This window comes from Bubalus bubalis, chromosome 4 (genome assembly GCF_019923935.1).
Source record: "Bubalus bubalis isolate 160015118507 breed Murrah chromosome 4, NDDB_SH_1, whole genome shotgun sequence".
Lineage (NCBI taxonomy): Eukaryota > Metazoa > Chordata > Mammalia > Artiodactyla > Bovidae > Bubalus > Bubalus bubalis.
The window spans coordinates 144,748,645-144,774,396 of NC_059160.1; the positions used below are offsets into that span (position 1 = coordinate 144,748,645).

General features: G+C 43.9%; 1 protein-coding gene across 1 annotated transcript in view; it reads left to right on the plus strand.

Moving 5' to 3' along the window:
* Positions 1-22,845, plus strand: part of HKDC1 (hexokinase domain containing 1) — a 41,638-nt gene extending 18,793 nt beyond the window's left edge. The window contains exons 7-18 of the mRNA XM_006060318.4: positions 832-1,015; positions 3,979-4,134; positions 5,222-5,455; positions 6,489-6,793; positions 8,374-8,519; positions 8,619-8,738; positions 13,226-13,321; positions 13,492-13,591; positions 14,985-15,168; positions 17,278-17,433; positions 18,080-18,313; positions 21,923-22,845. Of these exons, the coding sequence (XP_006060380.3) occupies positions 832-1,015; positions 3,979-4,134; positions 5,222-5,455; positions 6,489-6,793; positions 8,374-8,519; positions 8,619-8,738; positions 13,226-13,321; positions 13,492-13,591; positions 14,985-15,168; positions 17,278-17,433; positions 18,080-18,313; positions 21,923-22,070 (2,063 nt within the window). The 3' untranslated portion in view covers positions 22,071-22,845. The remainder of the gene's footprint in view (positions 1-831; positions 1,016-3,978; positions 4,135-5,221; positions 5,456-6,488; positions 6,794-8,373; positions 8,520-8,618; positions 8,739-13,225; positions 13,322-13,491; positions 13,592-14,984; positions 15,169-17,277; positions 17,434-18,079; positions 18,314-21,922) is intronic.
* The last annotated feature ends 2,907 nt before the right edge of the window (positions 22,846-25,752 follow it).

Here is a 25,752-nt window from a genome sequence, read left to right on the forward strand (position 1 = left end):
GTGGCTAAGACCCCACATTTCCACTGCAGGGGGCACAGGTTTGGCCCCTGGTTGGCCAACTAAGATCCCACATGCCATGTGTCACGGCCAAACAAAGACTACCTTTGAAGCAAAGGGTTTGAAGCATAAAAACCCTCTCAATTAGGTAATAATTAGTGATTTTAGTGAATTTATAGAGTTTTTTAATCATCACCACAGTCCAGCTGGAACGCTTCCATCATCCCAATATATCTCAAACAGGTTGTGCCTCAAACAGGCTGCAGAGCCACTCCTCACTACTCAAGTGTTTGAGGCATTTCCTTGGAGTGAATTTATGTTTGAATAATGCATGTTGTTCTCTTATGTGATAGCTCATCACTGTCAAAGATAAGGATGTAGCTTATGCTAGGAACAATTTGTGGCAGGCTATGAGTAAGGAATATTTTTAGTATCAAATAGAGAAGAGGCTAAGTAGCACAGGGAAAGGATTAAAAATATTAGTGAGTCGGTGAATTTTTAAAAACATGAGATTCAGTTTACTCATCCTCCTCTCCGTAAATGTGCTCAGTCAGCTTTCATACATATTCATCAGGGACTTCTTCACAATTGACTCCATTCATAACAGCACACCATTAACACCCTGACAAGTGTGGACTTGACATGTCAGCTTTATTCCTCATGAACTCCCGGGCTTGCCAAAGCTGCTTCCCTCAGCAAGAACCAGCCCCGGGAGTGGATCAAAAGCACTTTGTGGTGCTTTCAGAGGACTCTCGGGCGGTTGAGGGCTTCCTCTGTCTTTGCCCAGATGGGAGCCCTCGCGTCTGTTTGTTTTCTCTCTGCTCCCTCGTCCAGGTACCGGCACCAACGCCTGCTACATGGAGGACATGAGCAACATCGACCTGGTGGAGGGCGACGAGGGGAGGATGTGCGTCAACACCGAGTGGGGGGCCTTCGGGGACGACGGGGCCCTGGAGGACATCCGCACCGAGTTCGACCGGGAGCTGGACCTCGGCTCTCTTAACCCCGGGAAGCAGCTGTGAGTACCCTGTGCTGTAATCTGGGCATCGGCACCGGTGACTGTCCACTCACTCAGGTACGCTTCATACCTGGGAGACTCCTTAGCTGTCGCTTGTTCTCCATCACAGGGAGTTTAAGAGGCAAGGCTTGTATTGATATTTCAGTTTCACCAGATAGATGAGGAAAGGGAAGCCAAAGAAACTGAGTGATTTGTCCCAGGTCATATCCCTGATCAAATTCAATCCAGAGGCAGGGGAGCTACAGCTGTGAACCCGGTGACTCAAGTCCTGCCCTTTTGGCCCATTGGAATGAATGGTCACAGAACAAATCAGTGCAGCCCGAGGAAGCACACATTCCTCATTTGTGTCTCAGGGCTCCCCTGCACCTCACTTTCTCCTAGGCCTCATCGCAAAGCACCTGGTGTGAGTCCCTCCCGGCCTCAGGTCTCATGGAGACTTCCTGCACTCTCATCCCACGCCCACATGTGGTATAAGCCTTCAGGGTCTGCCTCAGCTCTGACTGTATGCTAAGCTCCCTGAAGGCAGCCACACTTGGGAATTCCTTTCCTTTCTACACACAGCGTCTTTACACGTTGTTGCAGCTTTAAGTGTTTGTTAAAAAACAAACAAAAAGTGTCTGTTGAATGAAAAAATGCGATTTTAAAAAATAATTTCAAATTTATAGAAAAGTAGTGAGAATAGTACAACTTTCAGTCAAATTCCCAAATAGTAACATTCTATCTGTGTGTATATGTATATACACAGACACACACAATATACACCTGTATAAAACATACACCTGTGTAAACACATGTCTGAATGAAATTATTTTTCTGAACCATCTGAGACTACAATTGCAAATGTAGTATGCCTTCACCCCTAAATACTTCAGAGTATTACCTGAGAACAAGTGCATTCGCTTATATAACCAAAGTGTAATTATCAAAATTAGAACATTAGCATTTAATCAGTTCTAATATCTAATTTATAGATCTTACTCAAAACTCACCAGCTGCCCCACTAATGTCCTTTATTTAAAAAGAAAACTTGTCCAGGTCCAGGATCACACATTACATGTTGCTGCCGTATCTCTTTAGCCTCTTTCAATCTTCTGTAATATATTTTTGCTTTTCGTGGTCTTCAAGAATACAGACCATGTGTTTCACAGCACGTCTCTCAGCTTGTAGCTGACGTTTCTCATGATTGGATTCAGGTGGTGCATTTTCAGCAGGACTATCACACAAGGGGTGTGTATCCTTCCCGGGGCATCAGATCTGGAAGTGTATAATATTTATTCAGTTACTGGTGACACAAATTCAAATCACTTGATTAAGGGAATGTTCGAGAGGTTTTTCCACCACAAGGTTATTCCCTCTGTAATGAATAAGTATCTGGTGAAGAGATACTTCGAGACTATGCAATTATCCTATGTTTCATTAAACTTTTACTCTCTAGTTTTAGTGTCCATTGATGAATTTCTAGATCCATCATTCCCTCTGAAGTTATTAGTTGCTATTCTACTGTAAGGAATACTGTAAGGAAGAGCTATCTCCTCCACTTACTTCCTTATACTAATATGGATTCTTTTATAATTTAATGAGTTATCATTTTTTCCTATCATTATTTTATCATTCCTTCCTATCAATTTTTTTTTTTCAGATTTAGCCAGTGGAAGCTCAAGCTAGTCCCTAAGTGCTCTTGACATGTTCCCATCACTCTTTAAGTACTTCCTTATTTTCTTGCACAGTAAGATGTTCTAGGCTCACCATGTACTTTCCCAGTCCCAGCAATGGAATCAACCATTTTCCCAAGAAGTCCTGGTGAATAAACATTTTAAGTACCTCCTGGAAACCACTCAACACTAGAAGTGAATATCTGAGGAACCAATTTTTGCTTTTGATGTACTTGTTCCCCAGCACACACCCATTCTGCCGGTGACACAGAACAGTCACAGCCTAAGGAACTGGGTCCATTGTGAGGACTTTAGCATCCTCACACTACTCATTTCACTTAACATAATTCCACTATCCCAAGCTCAGCTGGGATTTCTTTCTATTGTCTTCTATTTTTGCAGTGTTTTAAGACTTTTTATAATGAAATAGATAAAGTTGATTAGGAAACTGGTTGTCCTTGATTTTGTATTTTATTATTTTTGCAGAATAAAAATTATATTTAATAGTTTACTTGGGAAACAGTTAGTAATTGCTTCTTGTATGCAGACTGAAAGTCCACATGTGGGTAACGTGGTGGGACATTTCACCCATATTATTTTGTGTGTGTGCCTATAGATTTTATTTTATTACTATGTTTAAAAATTTTATTGGAGTATGGTTGATTTATAGTGTTAGTTTCAGGTGTACAACAAAGTGATTCAGTTATACATATACATATATTCATTATTTTCCAGATTTTTTCCCATATAGATTACTACAGACTATTGATAGAGTTCCCTGTTCTATACAGTAGGTCCTTGTTGGTTATCTATTTTACTCATATTATTGTAGAACCTCTCTGAGGCTATCTAAGCCCAACTAACAGACGCAACATCTTTTTCTCTTGGGCAGAAATGTGTAGGAGTTGGAAAAAATTTCAAATTTGGATTTGTCATGCTGTGGTTAGTGATCTTGGGAAAGTACCTAAATTCTCTGAAGTTGAGATTCCTTATATCTGAGAGTGGCACCCCACAGTCAAGTGTGATTTGAGATAAAGATTCTTGGACTCAAGCACTTTGTGATCAGAAAAGAATCATAGGTTTCCTCTAGTTCAGTGTTCCTCTTTTATACGCGGGGATAATGCAGCTCCGAGAGCTGCAGTGGGCTCCGAGGGGCACCTCAAGGTGGGGCAAGGACTGAGGCCTCCTGACCCGGAAAGAGGCCTTTCCACTACTTGTGTTCCTGACCATGGGCCATGGCTCACGGGCTTGGGAAAGGAATGTTGCATAACCAAAGGCATTGCTGCTACTTATCTGTTCACCAAAATGTAGGTTTGAAAAGATGATCAGCGGCCTATACTTGGGTGAACTCGTCAGGCTCATCTTGCTGAAGATGGCCAAGGCAGGCCTCCTGTTTGGCGGTGAGAAATCCTCTGCTCTTCACATTAAGGGCAAGATTGAAACACGGCATGTGGCTGCCATGGAGAGGTGAGCTACTGGCAGGGTCCCTCCCACCTTGACTCTAAAGAGGGTAGGGTGGGCAGCCAAGGCATGGTGTGCTCATGGGAGTGGTGCATAGGAGGAACCAGATCTTCTTCACCGGGACGATTTCAGACCTGTGCACAGCTTCAGGTGGATTAGCAGTGCTTGTCATGCCTCGCATGTGGCTTCTGGTTGGTTTCAGTAGCCAGGTTTTCTGCTGTTGGAGGTTTACCCCCTTCTTATTTTGCCTTTTTCCTCCCTAAACTGGTGATATAACCTTTTTAGGGTTGCAGACCCCTTTGAGAGTCTAAGTTCTGGACCCTTTACCCCCAAAATACACACTTGCACACAATTTTGCTCGTAATATCAGAGCATCCTTGGAACCATTAAGGCCCTAGCGTGGAATCCAAGTTAAGAATTCCCACTACAGCAATAATCTTCTCTACCTGCTGCTGTCAGGGACTGCATTTGGCTTTGGCTTTGGTGATTAGAGAGAAGAGCTCACACAAAGGTCTGCAGTAGGGAGCTGACTGCTGAGGCTGACTGGCCCCGGTTGACTCAAGATCCTGTTAGAAACCCTGGCACTGCCCTGAGCTTTGCAATCAGCTTAGATTCTGAGCTCAGCAGGGTGACATCTGACTTCCAGAGTCTGTTTATGCAGAGCTTGGCAGGGACTGAGTTTCTATGAAAGGCAGTGCAGTATAGGGTGCTTACAAGGGTGGGCTCCTTAATCTAACTGCCTGAGTTCAAATCTTGACCCTTGCACTCACCAGCCGTGTGCCTATGGACAGGTTACCTACCCTGTCTGTGCTTCAGATCCTTCTTCAGCACAGTAGGATAATGACGGTCCTCCCCCCAGGTTTGTTGTGAGGACTAAGTTAACACACATGTCAAGTCCTTAGACTAGCAGCCGGCACATAGTGAGTGAGCAAAAGTGTTGGCCGCCATGATCATTGTTGAATCATCATTATTATTATATGATGATGTGCCAGCCTGTTTATGGTCACAGTCCCGAGAGGTGGGAACACTTTCTCTGAGGGGGATTCCCATGGGATGGGGCAGTGTGATCCTCTCATTCCTGTCCCCTGGCCAGGTACAAAGAAGGCCTAGCCAATACGAGAGAGATCCTGACAGATTTGGGCCTGGAGCCGTCGGATGCAGACTGCATTGCGGTCCAGCACGTCTGCACCATCGTCTCCTTCCGCTCGGCCAATCTCTGTGCAGCCGCCCTGGCAGCCATCCTGACACGCCTCCGGGAGAACAAGAAGCTGGCGCGGCTCCGGACCACGGTGGGCATGGACGGCACGCTCTACAAGATTCACCCCCAGTGAGTGCTGGCCTCCGGCCCACACCCTCTGCAAGCAATCTCCCCTGGAGCAGAGTCCAGTTTTCTTTCTAAACTAGGCTGCTTTTCTGGGTTGCCAGAACCAACCATATTCTATGGTTCTGAGATTATAGAGCAAAGGGTGAATTCAGAGATTACATTCATCTAGCTGGCAGGGCTGCTTTAGGGGATCATTCTTAAAGGACTATTTTGCTAAAGCCAATAGCCTGACTACCAAGGCCATCCATCTATGTGCTTATCCATCTATCTATCCCTATATTCATCTATCTATTATTGAATACTCACTATGTTAAGATAGGAAAGTAAGATATGTCCAGTTATAAATGGGGCAATAACTGGATGGCAGAGTTTGCCGTGTTCACATGAAGGATACCGGAAGGAAAACACAGAAGTAGGGAGAATGAAAGCCCCTCTGACTAACAGAGGTGTAATTCAGTCAGGCATGTACACCTGGGAAGAGCTGGGGAAAAAACCCTTTCCTTGTGGGCAGAGATGATGTTCAATCAATATATTATGAGTGTATGCAGGCTAAATTGCTTCAATTGTGTCTGACTCTTTGCAATCCTATGGACTGTAGCCCACCGGGCTCCCCTGTCCATGGAATTCTCCAAGCAAGAATACTGGAGGGGTTGTCATGCCTTCCTCTAGGGGATCTTCCTGACTTGGGAATTGAACCTGCAGCTCCTGCAGCTCCTGCATTGCAGGCAGATTCTTTACTGCTGAGTCACCACGGAAGCCCATATATTATGTATGGATATGCCCTACTAGTTGTAATATTAGTGATAAAATAACCACTTCTTTGAGGCTTCCAGGGGTCCCTTCCACTCCCTCAGATGACCTGGACCCTACCCTAGTCATCCCCATCGTCTCCCTCCATCCAGCAACTAAAGCGGTGAGCCTTGGCCCAGCAGGGCTCCCCAGGATGCTGTCCCACTGCTCCACCTGTATCTGTTTCTATTGGCTGGGCCTGGGCCTTTATGGTTTTTACATATTTTGTCATCACCCCTGCCTTCAGATACCCGAAACGCCTGCACAAGGTGGTGAGGAAACTGGTCCCGAACTGTGATGTCCGCTTCCTCCTGTCAGAGAGTGGCAGCACCAAGGGGGCTGCCATGGTGACCGCAGTGGCCTCCCGGCTGCAGGCCCAGCAGAAGCAGATTGATAAGGTGCTGGCTCTGTTCCGGCTGACCCGAGAACAACTTGTGGGCATTCGGAACAAGATGCGGGTGGAGTTCGAGTACGGGCTGAAGAAGGATACCCACCCTCTGGCCACAGTTAAGATGCTGCCCACCTACGTCTGTGGGATGCCGGATGGCACAGGTGGGCCCTGCACCGCTCCCTTCTCTGATGGGCCACCGGAGCTCCATCCAAGCTCCTTAAACCCAGTTAGGATCTTTGTTTCAAGAGCCTTGTGTTCGTCTCTATAATGGAGGGAGGGAGAGTACTCTGTTGAATTTGTTCTTTGGTTGATCCAGGGCACTGGCAGTGAAGAATACCTAAGTTAGGTTCCATGTGTGTGAAGACCCAGATGCTGTCCCCGGGAGCTACCATCTGGACACGTGGCGTGTCTGGCTTGTCTTCTGCCCTTTCCTCTGGCTTTCTTCTCTCCTGGGGCTTGGCTATATTCCTCTCCCCTCTCTTCATTTTCTGCCCCTGACTTTCTGATACTTGATCCTTTTCCTGGTCCTCTGTGCTCAGCTGACAGGAGCTTCACAACAGTGAAGTCAGTTCTTTAGACAAGTAACTCCATCTCTTTGCATCTCGTGAATCTCACCGAGATATACTGATCTTTGTAAAATGCTTCATCTCTTTAATTTGCATTTGACTCTTTAGTTTCACTTTGTGCTCACAACCACTCTGTATGTTATGTAAAGAGAGAATAATTCCCATTTTATGGATGCCAAAACGGAGACTCAGAGAAGTTAAGTGACATACTTAGGGTTACACAGCTGTACTTGGAGTCTCTCAACAACAAAGATCTTTTCTAGGGCCAGTATCCTTCAAGTCTACTTGGGGGAGAAAATGAGAGCAGGAAAAGACACTATTCAATTATTCATTCTTTCATCTCTTTTTTCCTTTTGCCTCCATTCCTCAAAGTTTCATTAAGTACCTCCTATAGGTCAGGCTCTGTTGTGGGCACAGAGACGGAGCAGTAAAGGAAACACAGTCCCTGCCTTTATGGAACCTTTGTTCTGTTGGGCTGACAGACAGTAAGACAGTAAGCAAATAAACACCAGATGATGCCATGTCATAAAGGGCTATGAGGACAAATAGAGCAGAGTCAGGGGTAAGAGAATTGGCCAGGGGCAAGGGCTTTGGCAAATTCAAGGAACAGTAAAATGACCAGTGTGATTAGAACAGAGTGAATGAGGCAGTCAGCGAGAGGAGGGATCACACAAAACAGACTATGATGCTCTGAAATGTCAGAGAAGCAAGAGGCACTGCCCTGGATAGTAATGGGTGTTGGACTTGATATGGTTTCTTATAAGTCTGGTGGGGGGTGGGAATCCAGAGATGGGAAGAGCGGGACAGAGATCATTTCAGGCTTGGGATGAGCAGTTCCTCTAGGCCCTGCAGACAGAATGGAAGCACCTTCTTGAGTCCACTGTAGTCAGGTAGCCTGACCTGGATTCACCCTCAGAGGTTCCTTGAGTATAAGTATCATGTGTGGCTGTTAGCAGGCACCAAGGAAAGCAAGCTGGCCTCAGATGGGCTCAGGATGCCCGCCCAGGGCTCTGACACCATGCTTGCTGACCAGCACACCCCTTTGGCCCCCGAACCTCAGGCCAACAAGCTCTAGGCCTGCTCTCTTTCGGCATCTCTTCTTCCTCCAATGCCTGCACACGAGGCCCTGCTTAGTGCATGCTGGTGGAACGCCACCCTCACTTCCTCTACCACAGAGAAAGGAAAGTTCCTCGCCCTGGATCTGGGGGGAACCAACTTCCGGGTCCTCCTGGTAAAGATCAGAAGTGGACGACGGTCAGTGCGGATGTACAACAAGATCTTCGCCATCCCCCTGGAGATCATGCAGGGCACGGGCGAGGAGGTAACTGCCGGCCGGCGGTTCACCCTCCGGGGGGCCAGCCTGCCATCCACCCCGTACACTGCAGGTCCAGCATGACTGCTGCTCTCTCTCTCCCTGCAGCTGTTTGACCACATCGTGCAGTGCATTGCAGACTTCCTGGACTACATGGGCCTCAAGGGAGCCCAGCTGCCTTTGGGCTTCACGTTCTCATTTCCCTGCAGGCAGGCGAGCATTGACAAGGTAAGACGGTCCAGCCTGGCGGGCCTCCCTCCTGCACCTGGGGAGTCTCAAGGCAGCTCTGAGTCACTGTTCACTTTATTTAGGGGTCTCAGGTTCAGGACAGCTGGGGAGACATGATCAAGAATTTAGACTATTAATTTTTTGTATTTACTGTGTTCCATTTTCACTATTACTGTATTATGGATTGAAGTTTGCAAGATGCTTTCAAGTCGTATAAAAAGACACATGGATAAAATTACTGTTAAAAGAGAGGTCAAGTCATATTATCAAGAGATAAGAGGGAATGACCAGTTAAGGCAAATTATAAAACTCTTAGTGTGTAATATTACATGTGTCTTCCTGGGTGGTCATTGTAAACAGGGAAACACAGTAGGTTGTAAGGCTTTTATTGTCTGATGAACAAAAGCTTACCAGTGCTTCTGAAGAAATGCATTTCTTTCCTGATGTTAGACTCTCAGGAGACATTGATCATATTGACACATATTTTGTTGACACTGAAGAACTTCATGGATGATGATTTTAATAAATTGTTCATAATAATGTAGAAACATGTATCACATGACTTTTCTTGGATAAAAGCACCGTTCACCTGCTCAAGGAGAACAGAGTACCCTCTTGCTCTCTAAGAGGCTTATGTCAGTCAAGCTATCTGATCTGGTGTAAAAGCAGAACAGCACTTTCAATTTACAGAGAGAACCCTGGTCAGCACAGCAAGGCAGCCAGAGAGCTCATGACGATAAGAAGAATGGCACCGAAGATTTAAGACTCTGTTTGATCCAGTCAGTGTCTCCATGATGTACACATTATTTTTGTTTTATTTTACCATCTTTTATTGTGGTAAAATTTTAGATAACATTGACCATTTTGGCTGTTTTTAAGTGTACATTGGTACACTTAAAAAGTGCAGGTGTGCTGTGGCATAAACTGAAACTCTATATATCACATTGTTGTGAACTTTCACCACTATCCATCTTCTGAAGTCTTTCATCTTCCCAAACTGAAACTCTATATTCATTAAACAGTCTCTCTCCATTTGCCCTTCTCCTGATAGCCTTTATTTTACTTTCTGTCTCTATGAATTTGACTATCTTAGGTACCTCATCTAAGTAGAATCATAACAGTATTTGTCATTTTGTGACTGGCTTATTTCATTTAGCATAATGTTCTCAAGGGTGATTCACATAGAATTCCATTCCTTTTTAAAGTTGAATGATATTTTATTGTATATTTACATGCTATTTTTAATCACCATTTTGTAGTTAAGAAAAACAGAGGCACAGAGAAGTTAAGTTGTCCAGGTTACCATGTCTACAAACAGTGATGGAGGGGTCAGTCCAGGACACTGGCCTGAGAGCCCAGGTTCTTGCACTTTGCTCTCAGGACCTAGAACCCAGTGTCTTTGGACCATTTCGGCTATAATGCACAGTATACTTATATATATATATATATATAATTAATACAAAAAAATAAAGAAATAGTACCTACCCTTGTTCTGTGCATTTTATTTTATTTTCTATCCTGTTTTTCATATGAGGAAATTGAGGCATACAGTCTCATCCAATCAGCAGTTGCAAAACCAACTAAAACAGAACTCTCCAGGACTCTGAGAATGCCATGAAAACCCACTCACCAGGCTTACCTCCCACTCCTAATCATTCAGAGAACAGGAAGAGAGGGGTTCAGAAGGTGAAATTATCTGGTAATATGGCTAGATCTCTCAAAATTAAAAATGCTAGAATGCTCAGAGCCATAAGATCCATTTCTCAAGATTAATGAACAAGGATGTTCACTACACCATCACTTTTTAATAATGAAAAATGAGAAATAACCCAAATGCCTGGCAATGGAAAATGACTAAATAAAAAATGGAAATAAATTTGCATTTCCCCTAAAATGGAAAATGACTAAATACAGCATATCACTCATATGAGATTACTGGATTTTTATTTAACAAACACATATGTAGTGCTTGTTTGGTGCCTGATGCTGTACTAAATGCTTCACAGACATTACCTACCCAGGAGGCCAACAGAGTGCAATAGTTTGAGAGCATGGATCTGGAACCACATTGGCTCAATTTGCATCTTGGCTTCTCCACACTTACTGGCTGTATGACCTTGGGTGAATTACTTAACCTCTCTGCACCTTTTACCTCCTTATTTGAAAAGTAGGGATTAAAATAGTACTCATAGGTATGTTTTGTGGATTTTAAAAATTTCTGTGCAATTATACTTGAGGAATATTTTCCATATTAACTGACCAGGAATGGTATAAAAGATATATTACTGAGTGAGAAAAACAAGGGCTTCACAGGTGGCTCAGTGGAAAGAACCTGCCTGACAATGCAGGAGACACAGGAGACATGGTTTCGATCCCTGGGTCAGGAAGATCCCCTGGAGAAGGAAATGGAAACTCACTCCAGTATTCTTACCTGGGAAATCCCATGGACAGAGGAGCCTGGTGGGCTACAGTCCATGGGGTTGCAAAGAGTCGGACACGACTGAGTGATATAACTTAACTTTCAATAGAGGTTACCTCCCATGTTTAGGGGGATGGGGAGTTAAAGGAGACTTTGTTGTTATCAATAGTACTGAGTTTTTGCAAAGGTAATGCATTCTTGTATTACTGCTCCCATTAAAAATTAATACACATAGAAATGGAAATTGGGGGTAGAGGGGGGAAAAAAAAAAAAGCCACGTGCTGCTGTCCATGGTCCTGAGTGGTCCACAGGCACCAGGACACAGCTGCTCCTCCTGACTCGGGGCACTGGGCCTCCAGGCCTCCCTCCCAGGAGTTCTGACAGGTTCATGAAGACATAACTAAGAAGGAAGGGAGACCAAGGGAGAGCTTGGAGCAAAGACACCAATGGCTGAGGAGAAAAAAAAAAAAAAACTTTCTTTAAAAATAAATGAAATGTAGTTTTACAATACTATATTAGTTTTGTAATAAATGAAATATAGATTTACAATACTATATTAGTTTCAGGTATATAACATAGTAATTTGATATTGTAATAGTTTGTACTCCATACAAAATTATTATAAAATACTGACTATATTCTCTTGCTGTACATTACATCCTTGTAACTTATTTATTTTATACCTAGTAATTTATATCTTTAAATCCCTTTCACCTATTTTGCCCCTCTCCTCACCCCTCTTCCTTCTGGTAACCAGTAGTTTTTCAAAACAGAGAGACTTAAAAAAATATGATTTGGTATAACTGTAACTAATTAGAAAGATTTTTCAACTGAATCAATTGAATCTCTAAGGTTCTACGTATATTCACCAGGAAAAGAGCAAGGAAGCTTAGCTTCCCAAGGACTGTGGAGAGAAGGGGGAGCCTGGAGCTGAGGGCCTCAGGGTGAGGTGGCCGTTCATCCCCTGGGGTTGGGGGTGCTGCCATTAGAGTTTCTGGCCATCTCTCCTATCCCAGCTGCTCTCCTGGCCTAGACGCCCCAGCTTTCCCTGCACTCACCCACCCCCAGCTTTAGGGTGTGGAGTTTGAAGCTAGATAACTCTTGCTTCTGGCTAACAGTGTAACCATCTTTTTAAAAATTAGAAATACTTTTCCTTGGTAGTATAAAAAGTTAGACATATTGATTTTAGGAAAATTAGAAAATATGGACAAGCAAAAAGGAGAGACTGAAAGGTACCTATAATCTTACACCCAAAGAGAACCACCGTCAACCCTCTGGTGTATGCATTGTTCCAGACCTTTTTCCAGATTTGAGTGTGTGTGTGTGTGGTTTTTAAAAGAATAATAGAATAATTCATCATCTGTATTTGTTTAATGTGAGTTCACTTAACAGTGTATGGTAAACATCTTCCTCTAATGGCTAACATTCTCTTAAAGGATTATATTTTTGTGGCTATAGAGCATTTCCTATATTTATATACAATGATAGATCCATATTGTTGGAAAGACAGAAAGTGTGTGTGTGTGTGTGTTAGTTGCTCAGTTGTGTCTGACTCTTTGCGACCCCATGGACTATAGCCCGCCAGGCTCCTCCATCTGTGGAATTTTCCAGGCAAGAATACTGGAGTGGGTAGCCATTCCCTTCTCCAGGGGATCCTCCCAACCCAGGGATCAAACCCACATCTCTTGCATTGCAGGCAGATTCTTTGCCGCCTTAGTCACCCATTTTTCCTGTGAAACAATGCTTTGATGAACATTTTGTAGCTTTATCTTTGATCATGAAGATGTGATTGATTGGATAAATCAGAAGTGGTCTTTGTTCTGTGCAGTCATGGCCAGGGAACATGAGTTGATGTAAATTTCTGCAATTATTCCGCTCAGCAGTAGACCTTGCCTGAGCATCATGCTTCATGATGCCTCTGGGTCCAGTGTTAGGGATCCAAATGGAAGCACAGTCAAAAGCATTTGACCAGCAGTTAGCTGCGGTCCCTTGCATCTGTTTGATGCTGAGGTTGTGCAGTGGTTCCAGCAAACTATTGCTCAAATGAATTTGCCTTCCTTTCTTTCAGGGAACACTCATTGAGTGGACCAAAGGCTTCAAAGCTACTGACTGTGAAGGGGAAGATGTGGTGGATATGCTCAGGGAGGCCATCAAGAGGAGAAATGTATGATATGGTGTTGAAGCTCATACCTGACCTGTCCTTCCCCAAGGCCCCTGTGCTGTGTCATCAGACACCAGCCCTGCAACTCTGGCCTCTGCCCACTTCAGTCTGATGTGCCCCTCTTGAGACTGGCCTGCACATCCTACTTACAGCAGAGCTCTCTTCCTTTTCAGGAATTTGACCTGGACATAGTTGCAGTTGTGAATGACACAGTGGGAACCATGATGACCTGTGGCTATGAAGACAGTAATTGTGAGGTTGGCCTGATTGCAGGTAAGTGATCAGGCATGTCCCATTGGCCTGCTCCCATCTGATCCTTTGGAAGTTACCTTTTAACATACTGAGGGACAGGGGGCCATTGTTCCATTACACAGGGGCTCTGAAGCCAGCTTTGTCCATGCCTGAGATGAAGTTAAGATTGGGATTTCAGGTCTTCTAATTCCCAAGTCTTTACTTAATATCTTTTCCCCTAAGAGTTCTAAGCCAAGGTTGTCCTTTCTGTTGAGGAAGGAGAATAACATAGAAAGAGGGAGCTTTCACATTTGGGCCTTGGGGCAGATTTTACTGGGTGGAGGGAGACCACAGTTGGATCATGTTGGTTGGCCTGGAGCTGAGAGAGCTAGATTTTCCTTCCAGCTCCAACTTGTACCTCATCTGTTCTCTGACCTCTTCTGGCTGTCAGAAGGTGCACAGGATGGGGAAGAGTTGAAAAGAAACCTAGGAGAGGAGCAGGGAGTGGCCCAAGGTATGATATAGGCATTTTAGGAGTCTTCTGGAAAAGTCTGGTGGTGATTAAGGGCAAGGGTAGATTCCAGGGGAATGACTGTAAGTGGTGAGGGGACAGGTGGCATTTGAACATGTGGAGACAGGGGCAGTGGGCATTCCAAGTGGCAGGCACTGGTTAAGTAATCACAGAATCTGAGCAAGTTGTTCCAGCTGGTTGTCTGGGTTTCCTGAGGGTAAGTAGTACATAGCACAAGGAGATGGGGATATACTGAGGTGTCTTCAGTGCCAAGGAGAGGTTTCATCTCACTCTAAACCTTGCCTGCTTTGTGACCTTGGGCAGGTTGCTTATTCTGTCTGGACTTGAGCTTCCTCATCCATGGGAAGGATTGGGCTAGATCTGGGAGGTCAAAGAGGTGAGATTTGTTTGATTGAAGATGATAATTACCTGGACTGTTGTCTTGAGAATAGTTCTCAGACCAGGTCATGGACAAAGGAGAAGAGGGTGGCTTTCAGACACCAAGTGTCTGCTTATCCAAGACTAGATGGTTCCTCATGGTACCTTCCAGCTCTGCTAACTCTGTGACTACTTGGAGCTCACTTTGTGTGCCTATGGATTATCAATAATGAGGAGGGTGAGGAGGAGGATAATGGTATCACAGGTACAAATTCTATGTGGAGGAAACTTACAGACATCATCTAATTTTTTTTTTTTGATAACAAATCTGTAAGGCAGGTTTTAGTTCCTTTTTACAGATGAAGAAATTGGATCTATGAAAGATGAAATACTTGCCTGTAGTCACCCAACTATAAATATAAAGCTGAAGTCCACACCCAGTTGTATCTGACTCCAAACCTAAATTCCTATCTGCTGTACCCTGCTGGCTCTTTAAGACCTAGTGGTGTCTTCTGAAGACTAAAGTCCCTTCGTGATTCCTTCTAGGAACAGGCAGCAACATGTGCTACATGGAGGAGATGAGAAACATTGAACTGGTAGAAGGGGATGAAGGGAAGATGTGCATTAATACCGAGTGGGGAGGATTTGGAGATAATGGCTGCTTAGATGATATCCAGACCCAATATGACAAGGAGGTGGATGAGGGGTCCTTGAATCCTGGCAAACAGAGGTGAGAAGGGGGTGTGTGTCCATTTCTGTAGGTCGTCCAACTTCAGCAGATCTATGGGGGTGCCCTTTTCATATTACAGATATTTGTATAGTTTGTATATTTATGACAACTCGTCAGATGTCAGTGAAGTGTCTAATTTGAGCAAAAGCAAAGACGGCCCAGTGGTAAAGAATCCTCGTGCAATGCAAGAGACGCAAGAGACACAGGTTCTATCCCTGGGTCAGGAAGATTCCCTAGAGACGGAAATGGCAACCCCTTCCAGCATTCTTGCCTGGGAAATCCCATGGACAGAGGAACCTGGCAGGCTACAGCCCATGGGGTCACAAAGAGTCTGACACAACTAGAGCATGGACACAGCAGCAGCAAAATTTTTGACCAGTTTCCAACAAACAGAAGGTGTGCCTTTTTCTAATTACCATAAGGTTACCATAGGGTCTAGTGGTGGCTTTGGAAATGAGGCCAAGGTTGTCAGGAATCTATTCACCGTGGCCTTGATGTCACACGGCAGGGGCATGGTGGGCCTCTCAAGGTGGGTTTCTACTAAGTCCTGTTTAGAGGTCGACATCCTCAGTCTTTCAAGAGCAGGCTGCCACGTTGCTGACCTCTGTGGTTCTGGGATTGGGGAAGTAACTGCAAGTGAAGGATGGGAATCCTGGTTCTCAGCCATGACATCATGTCCCAGCATGGGTCACAGTCACTTGTAAGGGTTATTCTAATTGCTAACCATACTAAAAACACTGAAAACAATGAATGGTTTAAAAAGAACAAACACAAAACAGAGTACATTTTCATTTGCATTCTCATATAGCTTCTTTAGTAGGAGAGAAAGGGGTAGAGCTAGCATGGGGGGAACTGATTATTAGCCTGGGCCCATCAATTTCCATAGGGGTTGGCATACTTTTTCTGTAAAGGATCAGAGAGTAATGTTTTACTCTCAGGCCATGTGGTCTTTGTCACGACTAAGCTCAGTGTCTTTCTATATAAAATAAGATGAAAATATAGATTTACTGTGAGACAATATCCAAGTGGAAAAGTTGAGCTAGGAAATGTGATGGGATACCTGGGTCATAGATGCCTTGCTGACTATTGAACTGAGAACACTCAGTAGGAAGAGGCTTGACAAGACCAAGATCAGCCCTGGTGGCCGCACATCTTCCTTTGGCACTAGTCTTTGTAGCTGGGAGGCAGGCAAGTTACCGTAAGCCCAGCTGAACCAGGGGCCAAAATCACAAGGGACCTGAATTCCAAGTTGGGGCATCCAAGTTTTGTGTCTGAATCCATTGGAGGTTCTCATTTCTGGAGTGAAGAGTGTTAGGGGGCAATATACTTGGATTTACTTTGCTGTCCCCATTGTTTGTCTAAGTGTTGGTTCCTTAGACTGATGAAATCCTGAGCAGTTAAGAGAACGCAAGTCCAGCATGTAAGCCTCAGGCACACTCGGATTTTCATTTGACCCTGCAGGCAGTGGGAGTCCAGCTCCACCTCACTGTTATTAATACTGTCAGACGTACCTGGGCAGAGTGCCTGGTCAGTGCCTGTTGATTGTAGAGCTTCTTTTTCTCTTGCACCTTCCATCATGGAGCTCACAGCCTGGTAGGAAGAAGGAAGGGAGCTCACATTTTGGACCACATTTGGTGTGTGTATACAGTTCAAATGTGTTACCTCATGGAGCAGAAGCTCTAGTGGAGACGATTTCTTCAAATACAAAGCCAAGGTAAACTAGCTTGGGGGCCAGAAAATGGACTTATTTTAGCTTAGTGTCTACTGTGCACCAGATGCTTGGCTCCCAACAGTCTTGTGGGGTCAGTGCTTTGCTCCTGGTTTCATAAATGATGGTTTATAGTCCTTACTCAGGTCATGCAGCTAATGTGTGGCGAGCTGGAACTTAACTTCTACTCAACATGTCTCCAAAGCCCGGCCTTCCCACATCATACTGTCTCCTGCATGCGCTTCTCTGGGCCTGCTGCCCACTCCACCCCACTGTGAGCCAGGCAGCTAGTGGATGCCAGTGGCACGCCTTCCACGCTCTGACATGTGATCCTTTTGCGAACCACTCACCAGCACTGATTTTCCTGCTCTCACCCACCTTATCTCTCTTTCCCTCAACAGATACGAGAAAATGACCAGTGGGATGTACCTGGGGGAAATCGTGCGGCAGATCCTGATTGACTTGACCAAACAGGGTCTCCTCTTCCGCGGCCAGATTTCAGAACGTCTCCGGACCAGGGGCATCTTTGAAACCAAGTTCTTGTCTCAGATTGAAAGGTGACTCATGATCAGTTTCACCTGCTCGACTTTAAAGCCCCTATATTGGGACATGATGCTGTCTCACCAGGCTCCAGCAGATTTGAAATATAAAAATAGAGAGTAAGAGCCTGGCTAGGCAGAGGGTTGCCTCCTGGGGCTACTCCCTCTCTCCAGCTACATCAGTACCACAGCACCCAGCTGAGGAGCCAGAAGCCTGTCTGGGCCCCTGGATTCCTAAATGGTTACAGAAGAGTTAGGTTAGGTTAAAAAATGATCCTCTTCTGGGACTTCCCTGGTGGTCTGGTGGCTAAGCCTCTGTGCTCCCAGTGCAAAGAGCCTGGGTTCCATCCCTGGTCAGGAAGATAGATTCCACATGCTGCAACTAAAACCCAGTGCAGCCAAGTAAATAATAAAAAAAAAGATCCACTTTTGATTCTGAAAAGATGATGTGCTCATACTTTATTCTTTAAAGATGATGGGACTTCCTGGGGGTGACAGACCTTCTTGAATCTCAGCTTCTGAGGCATTCTTCTCCAACCTTGGCTTTGCTGGGACCATTTCTTCTCCTGCTCAGGCACCTAGGGATGGGGGACTGTGAGCCCTGGGCAGCAGGTTCCAGGGGCCCAGCGATAGGCTCTTGACATCCTGCTCTGCTTGCTGGCAGCGACCGGCTGGCCCTCCTCCAGGTCAGGAGGATCCTGCAGCAGCTTGGCCTGGACAGCACATGTGAGGATAGCATCGTGGTGAAGGAGGTGTGCGGTGCTGTGTCCCGGCGGGCGGCCCAGCTTTATGGTGCTGGCCTGGCTGCCATCATGGAGAAGAGGAGGGAAGACCAGGGACTCGAGCACATGAGGATCACCGTGGGTGTGGATGGCACCCTGTACAAGCTGCACCCGCAGTGAGTGCTCCAGAGTCTCAGGGCTGGGGGCTAAGGCTGAATGTGGACCCCTTTGGGGCTGACGGACAAAGGGGCTCTGCTTCCTAGTGCTGTGATGTGGGCGTGCTCACCACCCTCCCTAAACCCCAGGCTCCTCATCTGTATCAGGCAGGCAGAAATAATCTCGAGGATTGGGTGAGTTCATACATGTAAAGGGCTTTACACAGTCCTCGGGTGGTGCTAGTGGAACTCACCTGCCAATGCAGGAGACATAAGAGACATGGGTTCGATTTGTGGGTCAGAAAGATCCCTGGAGGAGGGCATGGCAACCCACTCCAGTATTCTTGCCTGGAGAATCCCATGGACAGAGGAGCCTGGCGGGCTACAGTCCATAGGGTCGCAAAGAGTCAGATAGGACTGAAGCAACTTACACATGCAGTAAATACAAGTGGTTATCATTAACACAGTCCAACCTGACCTCAAAGGGAGCAGTGAGAACTGAGTATTTTGCACATCACAGACAGTGTGTCAAGTATGAGCTCAGAATCAGCAGGCAGAAGGATGAAGAATGAATTTGAATCCTGGCTCCACTGCTTTGAAGCTGGGAGGCCCAAGGCCAGTTTCTTACTCTCTTTGACGCTAGTTCTTTATCTGTAAAAGGATGATAAAAATCGTACCTACCTCATAGGTTGACAGGAGAATTCAGTTAAACAGTGTCTGTAGACTATGTGACATATTACAAAGAGGGCAATGATGACAGCTTTTATTTTTATTTAATGTCTTACATTTTATCTTGGTAGATGAAGAAAGGTATTAGCCAGCTTGTAAAAATTTCTAATCATGCTGAAATATATAGATAAACATATTATTACTGTAGTCCTTGATGCTTAGCCCTTCCTATAATGCTGACTAATTATCCAGGATAACTGACTGATATCTTTTCTTTATTCTCTCCTTGAGGTCACATATTTTTGCTGTGATTCCTGTAAGCCTCTTCCTTTCAACCAAGACCTGACCAAAGGACAAAAACCATATGTTCATTTCAATAGGTGCAGACAAAACTTTTGATAAACTCTAGCACAACAGACTGGTTCCAAATAGGAAAAGGAGTATGTCAAGGCTGTATATTGTCACCCTGCTTATTTAACTTATATGCAGAGTACATCATGTGAAATGCTGGGCTGAATGAAGCACCAGTTGGAATCAAGATTGCTAGGAGAAATATCAATAACTTCAGATATGCAGATAACACCACACTTATGGCAGAAAGTGAAGAAGAAATAAAGAGCCTCTTGATGAAAGTGAAAGAGGAGAGTAAAAAAGTTGGCTTAAAGCCAAACATTCAGAAAACTAAGATCATGGCATCTAGTCCCATCACTTCATGGCAAATAGATGGGGAAACAGTGGAAACAGTGGCAGACTTTATTTTTTTGGGCTCCAAAATCACTGCAGATGGTGATTGCAGCCATGAAATTAAAAGACACTTACTCCCTGGAAGGAAAGTTATGACCAACTTAGACAGCATATTAAAAAGCAGAAACATTACTTTGCCCACAAAGCTCCATCTAGTCAAGGCTATGGTTTTTCCAGTAGTCATGTATGGATGTGAGAGTTGGACTATAAAGAAAGCTGAGCGCTGAAGAATTGATGCTTTTGGACTGTGGTGTTGCAGAAGACTCTTGAGAGTCTCTGGGACTGCAAGGAGATACAACCAGTCCATCCTAAAGGAGATCAGTTCTGGTTGTTCACTGGAAGGACTGATGTTGAAGCTGAAACTCCAACACTTTGGCCACCTGATGTGAAGAGCTGACTCATTTGAAAAGACCCTGATGCTGGGAAAGATTGAAGGCAGAAAGAGAAGGGGACAGCAGATGATGAGATGGTTGGATGGCATCACTAACTGAATGGACATGTTTGAGTAAACTCCGGGAGTTAATGATGGACTGGGAGGCCTGGCATGCTGCAGTGCATGGGGTCACAGAGTCAGACACAACTGAGCAACTGAACTGAACTGAGCACCTTTTATGATAGACAACTCAACAAACTTAAGAATAAAGGAACTCCTTCAACCCTATAAAAGCATCTGTGGAAAACACACAGCTAATGCCATACTTACTGGGGAAGCACTGGATGGATGATTTCACCTTAAAATTAGGAACAAGACAAGGATGTCCACTCTTGCCACTGTTCTTCAGCATTGTACTGCTTCTAGCACTGCCTACAGATGATTGTGTGGGTTTTGTCTCTCAGTCAAGTCTTTATTTAAGGGAGAGGCTTATAGGATCCAGGTCAAAAAATTATGTGACCTCAAAGGGAGAATCAAGTGTAAGTCTATTCAGGCAGTTAGGCAAGAAAAAGAACTAAAAGGCATCCATATTGGAAAAGCAAATCTGTAACTATCTTTGTTTGCAGATGATATGATTTTGTATATAGAAATCCTAAGGAATCCACAAAAAAAACTATTGGAACTAAGAAACAAATTCAGTCAAGTTTCAGGATGTAAGATCAGTGTATAAAAATCAACTGCACTTCTATGCATTAACAATGAATAATCTGAAAATGAAATTAAGAAAACAATTCCATTTAAATAGCATAAAAAAGAATAAAATACTTAACAATAAATTAACAAAAGAGGTATAAGACTTGTACACTGAAAGCTACAAAACATTGTGGAAATTAAGAAAGACCTAAATAAATGGAAAGATATCCTATGCTAGCAGATTGAAAGCCTTAATGTTGTTAAGGGAACAACTTGCCATCTTTTTTTCTAGCTGAAGTATAGTTGACATGCAATATTATATTAGTTTTAGGTATACAACATAGTTATTTGATATTTATATACATTGCAAATTGATCACCACCATAAGTCTAGTAAGTATCTGTCACTGTATAAAGTTATTGCAGTATTATTGACTATATTTTCTATGCTGTACATTATATCCCCCTAACTTACTTACTTTATAACTGAAAGTTTGTACTTTTAATACCCTTTACCTGTTTTGCCTGATCCTCTAGTCCCCTCCCTCCTGACGACCACCAGTAGTTTGTTCCCTGTATCTGTAACTCTTTCTGTTTTGTTTTGTTCATTTTTTTTTTATTTCACATATAAGTGAAATCATGCTGTATGTCTTTCTTTCTTTGACTTACTTCATTTAGCATAATTCCCTCTAGATCCATTCATCTTTTTGCAAATGGCAAGATTTCATCCTTTTTATGACTAATATACCATTGTGTGTATATGTGTGTGTTATGTATCATGTCATATTTCTTTATCCATTCATCTATTGATGGGCATGTGGGTTGCTTCCATATTTTGACTATTGTAAATAATGCTGCAATGACCATAGAAATACATGTATCTTTTCTATTTAGTGTTTTGTTTTCTTCGGATGAAGGCCCAGAAGTGGAATTAGTGGATCATGTGCTGATTCTACTTTTAAATTTTTGAAGATCCTCCATACTGTTTTCTATAATGGCTATGCAAGTTAACATTCTCACCATCAAGTGATGAGTGGATAAACAAAATGTGGTACATCTATACAGTGGAACGTTACTCATAAAAAGGCACGAACCACTGACACATGCTACAATTAAGCGCCAATGGTGTTTTCCCTTTCTCTTTTTCTGTAGTTTTTCTCGGATACTGCGGGAAACTGTGAAAGAACTAGCTCCTCAGTGTGATGTGATGTTCATGCTGTCAGAAGACGGGAGCGGAAAGGGAGCAGCTCTGATCACTGCCGTGGCCAAGAGGTTACAGCAGGAACAAAGGGAGCACTAGGAACCCCCTGGGGTTGGGCCTGGTGCTTTGGCTACTGACCAGCCTTTCCTCTGGCAGATGAGTTAATTAGAGACCAACACGCAAGCTTCTGGCTGGCTTCACCTTCTGGATGGCCAAAAGAGAACCCCAGGTTCTTGGGTACTCTTAGAATTTTGTTACTGGCTTTCAACAGCATTAAATGACTCTCTATTTGCCATCTTTGTACCAAAGATGGGCCAACTTGTAAAACCAAAGCATTGGTCCTGAGAGATTCCATTTCAGCAAATTTCTCATTTGAGACCTGAACTGTTAATTTTCTGTGGCTTAGGGTCCTGTGGCTGCTGGAATTGGAAGCAAATACACAATCTGCCCAGGTGGCCTGGCTGGCTGAATTCCTTATGCGGATGCTTCAGTCATGGCTTGTAGCAGATTGGGCCATCTACTGGGAATGCACATTTCAGAACAATAGGGGCTCACGTAATTACCTGGGGATCTAATCTAACTTGTCATGTTGACTTCAAGCATGAAGTGAGAACAAAAACTTTGGAGCGTTCAGCCTCAGGATGAAGAAATCATCCCAGGATGATTGCCAAGGATCTTCATAGGAAACTCTTCATGCTTAAAGTGAGTTATATCAGCGCCCATAGGATTTGTTTCTCAATACATGTGAGTGACAGGGAGGGTGCTGTTCGGGGCACCTGTTAATCATTTTACAGGTGGCACATGATAGCTTTTTAAAGGACTATCAGGTATATGAAATCCAGTAAATAAAAAAAAATATTTGATTTCCCAAGAATCTTTGAATGAAGTTTTAATATTTCATCTGGGAATGAAATAATTTCATCACTTGGGAACTCCATGCTCTGTTGGTGGAAGAAGAGACACATAGAGTCAGAAATTGTGGTTTAAACTCTCTAGTTTAAACTCCTTACCAACAAGGAGAAAATATATGGACTATTTTCTATAATATCTTTAACAAATTATCTGAATTTGATTTGAATGAATACTTCCTGTGACCAGGGCATTTTACCACATGCTCCTACAGCTCTTGCTTTTGAACAGCAGGAGTTGACCAGAAGAACTTCCATCTTCCAAACTGACCCCTACCTCTCTAGAACTTAGCCCCTCCTACATGCTCCATCTGTCTCTATTCTACCCTCCAGAACTAAGAGGAATTGGCCTGTCCTTGACCTTTTTCCCACTGGATGTCCTCTCTCTTTCCCTTTCTATTCATTTAATTCCCTGCTTCCCATTCTCTAAACCACCTGTAACCTTCTACCTTGTCACAGAGTTATCTGTACACATTTCTTATCAGGCCTGGTAGATTGTAAGTGCTTTGTTAGAAACATTTTTGTTCTGGCCCAGTGAACCCAGCACTGTGCCATTCCTATTAAATATTTCCTAGATAGAGGCATGATTGAAATAAAGTCTTCCAAGAAATTTTTCTTAGAAAAAGTGTAGGCCATTATCATGGGTAACAAACTGAATAGAATGATATTTGATATTCCAGATCATCCAGGTTGATTTATTTCATGTACTTAATGGTGCTAATTGTCTCCATTTGCTAAAGCAGGACATTCAAACAGAACGGAGGAGGCTGGAGGGAGGGTAAGAGAGAGTCCAGTTGAGGCTGGGGACAGATGAGGGAGTTCCCTAAGAAATATTTTTTCACACATTTATGAAATTGGTATGGAGATACTGTTGTGGACTGGTTCTAGATTTACAAAAATGAACTTTTTTTTTTTTTTTGCATTAGCATAATACCTCTCCTCAAGGATATTGTGTGGGTTTGTTAAAATTATCTTTTTGTATTTTGAGGTTATGCCTCCTTGGAGAAATGTTTCACCTTAACAGATTTTGCTTAGTTAGCCCCAGACCTTGTTGTCCTTATTATCCTTTCCCCAGTTCTGCTATTCCTAAGGTACCCCCAGCTCCAAGTCCCTTTCTCTCCTGATTCTGCTGGGGTCTCCCCCTTTGCCATCCTGCCTGGATGGATGACCTGGCCCAGAGATTCAGGGATTTGTGCCATCACATCCTCCCACCGCCTGGCCTTTCAGCACTCGTTTGGCAGGTTCGAAGTCACCTGCCTGCTTGTCTCTCGGGTTGGTTTCTTGAGAGAAGGAGAAGCCCCAAGGTATCTAGGCAACATTCTGACTAACTGATAGCATCATAGAATCCTTGAACCAAAACGGAACTGCAGAGAGGGCAGATACCCTTTTTGCTGTCTTCAGACAGGCCGGCCCCAGAAACACCTGGGGCAATGGAGGGCTAACTTCTCACAGTTTACTAGGCAGGACCAGCAACCACACAACAAGGTAATCTGTCCTCACGCACATCCCACAGGCTTGTCCTCTTAGGAAAGACATCGTTGTCCATGTTTTCTACCTCTGTGGGGACTCTCCAAGGAACCTTTTGTCCAGAAACAACTGATGCATATATCTGTAAGAACTAGAGTTTCCCCATGACTATGACCCCAGAACAAATGGGGTCATTCCCTCTGTCTCTCTTCAGAAATCTTGTTTTCTCTCCTTTCCATAAGATGGAATGGGTGCTCCATGAGAATAAGGAGTTGGGTTTCATTTTTCCTTTTGTCCCCAGAGCCTACCACAGTGGCTGGCACTGAGTACCACTGGATAGTTCTCTAAATGAACAAATGAATGAGTGCTCAAACAAGCGTGTGAATGAATTTTTGCTCTCCTTTGAATCACGCCATTCTTCTACCCCACCCAATGGGACTTGAGCCTTGCACAAAATAGACACTCTATAAATGATAGCTCAACAAATGCTGAGCCTTTTCTAGGCACTGAGGAGCCAACGAAACATAAGGTACCATTCCTGCTTCGTGAGGACTCACAGGCTACAGGGAAGGAAAGGTAATAAATATATATGATACAATATGGTAAACAGGAACAAGGTGAACACACAATTCATGACCATGCGCTGCGTCCTTTAGGTAAGGAACTCAGTCTGTGTGTGCGCATGCATGTGTGTGGACATGACCATAAACCCCTTTGGCAATCATGAGAAATCTATGGATCCTTTCTCAGAATGTTTTTAAATGCATTAAATACCTAGGATTACAAAGGAAGTTGGTGGTAGTGAATTACAGTTATTAGAATATTACAGGGGCAGTGTATTAATAGACATGCTTATTGTTAATGCATTCTATGACAAACGTAGTAACAATCGTAGTCTTCCTGATGACTATAAACAGTATTTTGAGACATTTGCAACAATAGCTCTTATATGAAAATTTCCATGGTTTTCAGTGGAAAGAAAGTTATAGGTGCGGCTGTTGCCCATATTCGTAATGGAAGGAAAGGCTAAATTATAATTAGAAATGATTAACAAAGTTGAAACCCTTTTCCAAAGAAGTTTATGAACTCCTTGCTTTGAGGGTTATTGCACCCTCCACCCCTCACCATGGGGTCCAGGTTAATAATCTCTGATCAAAATAGAACCGGTGCTTACTTAGGGATAGCATATTAGCTGGCAAAGAGGCAGTATGGTTTGGATTCAGAAGAACTAGGCATGCTATTTAAACTTCCCAAGCTTCAACTTCCTCATGTGAGAAAGGAGAATAATATAACAGCCGAACACAGTTGTGTGAGCAACACAAGCTGAACATGTGGACTTGGGGATAAGCTATAAGCCATTTGTACACATGTGAGGTGGTTGTTTATGGTCATTGTGGTTGTTATGG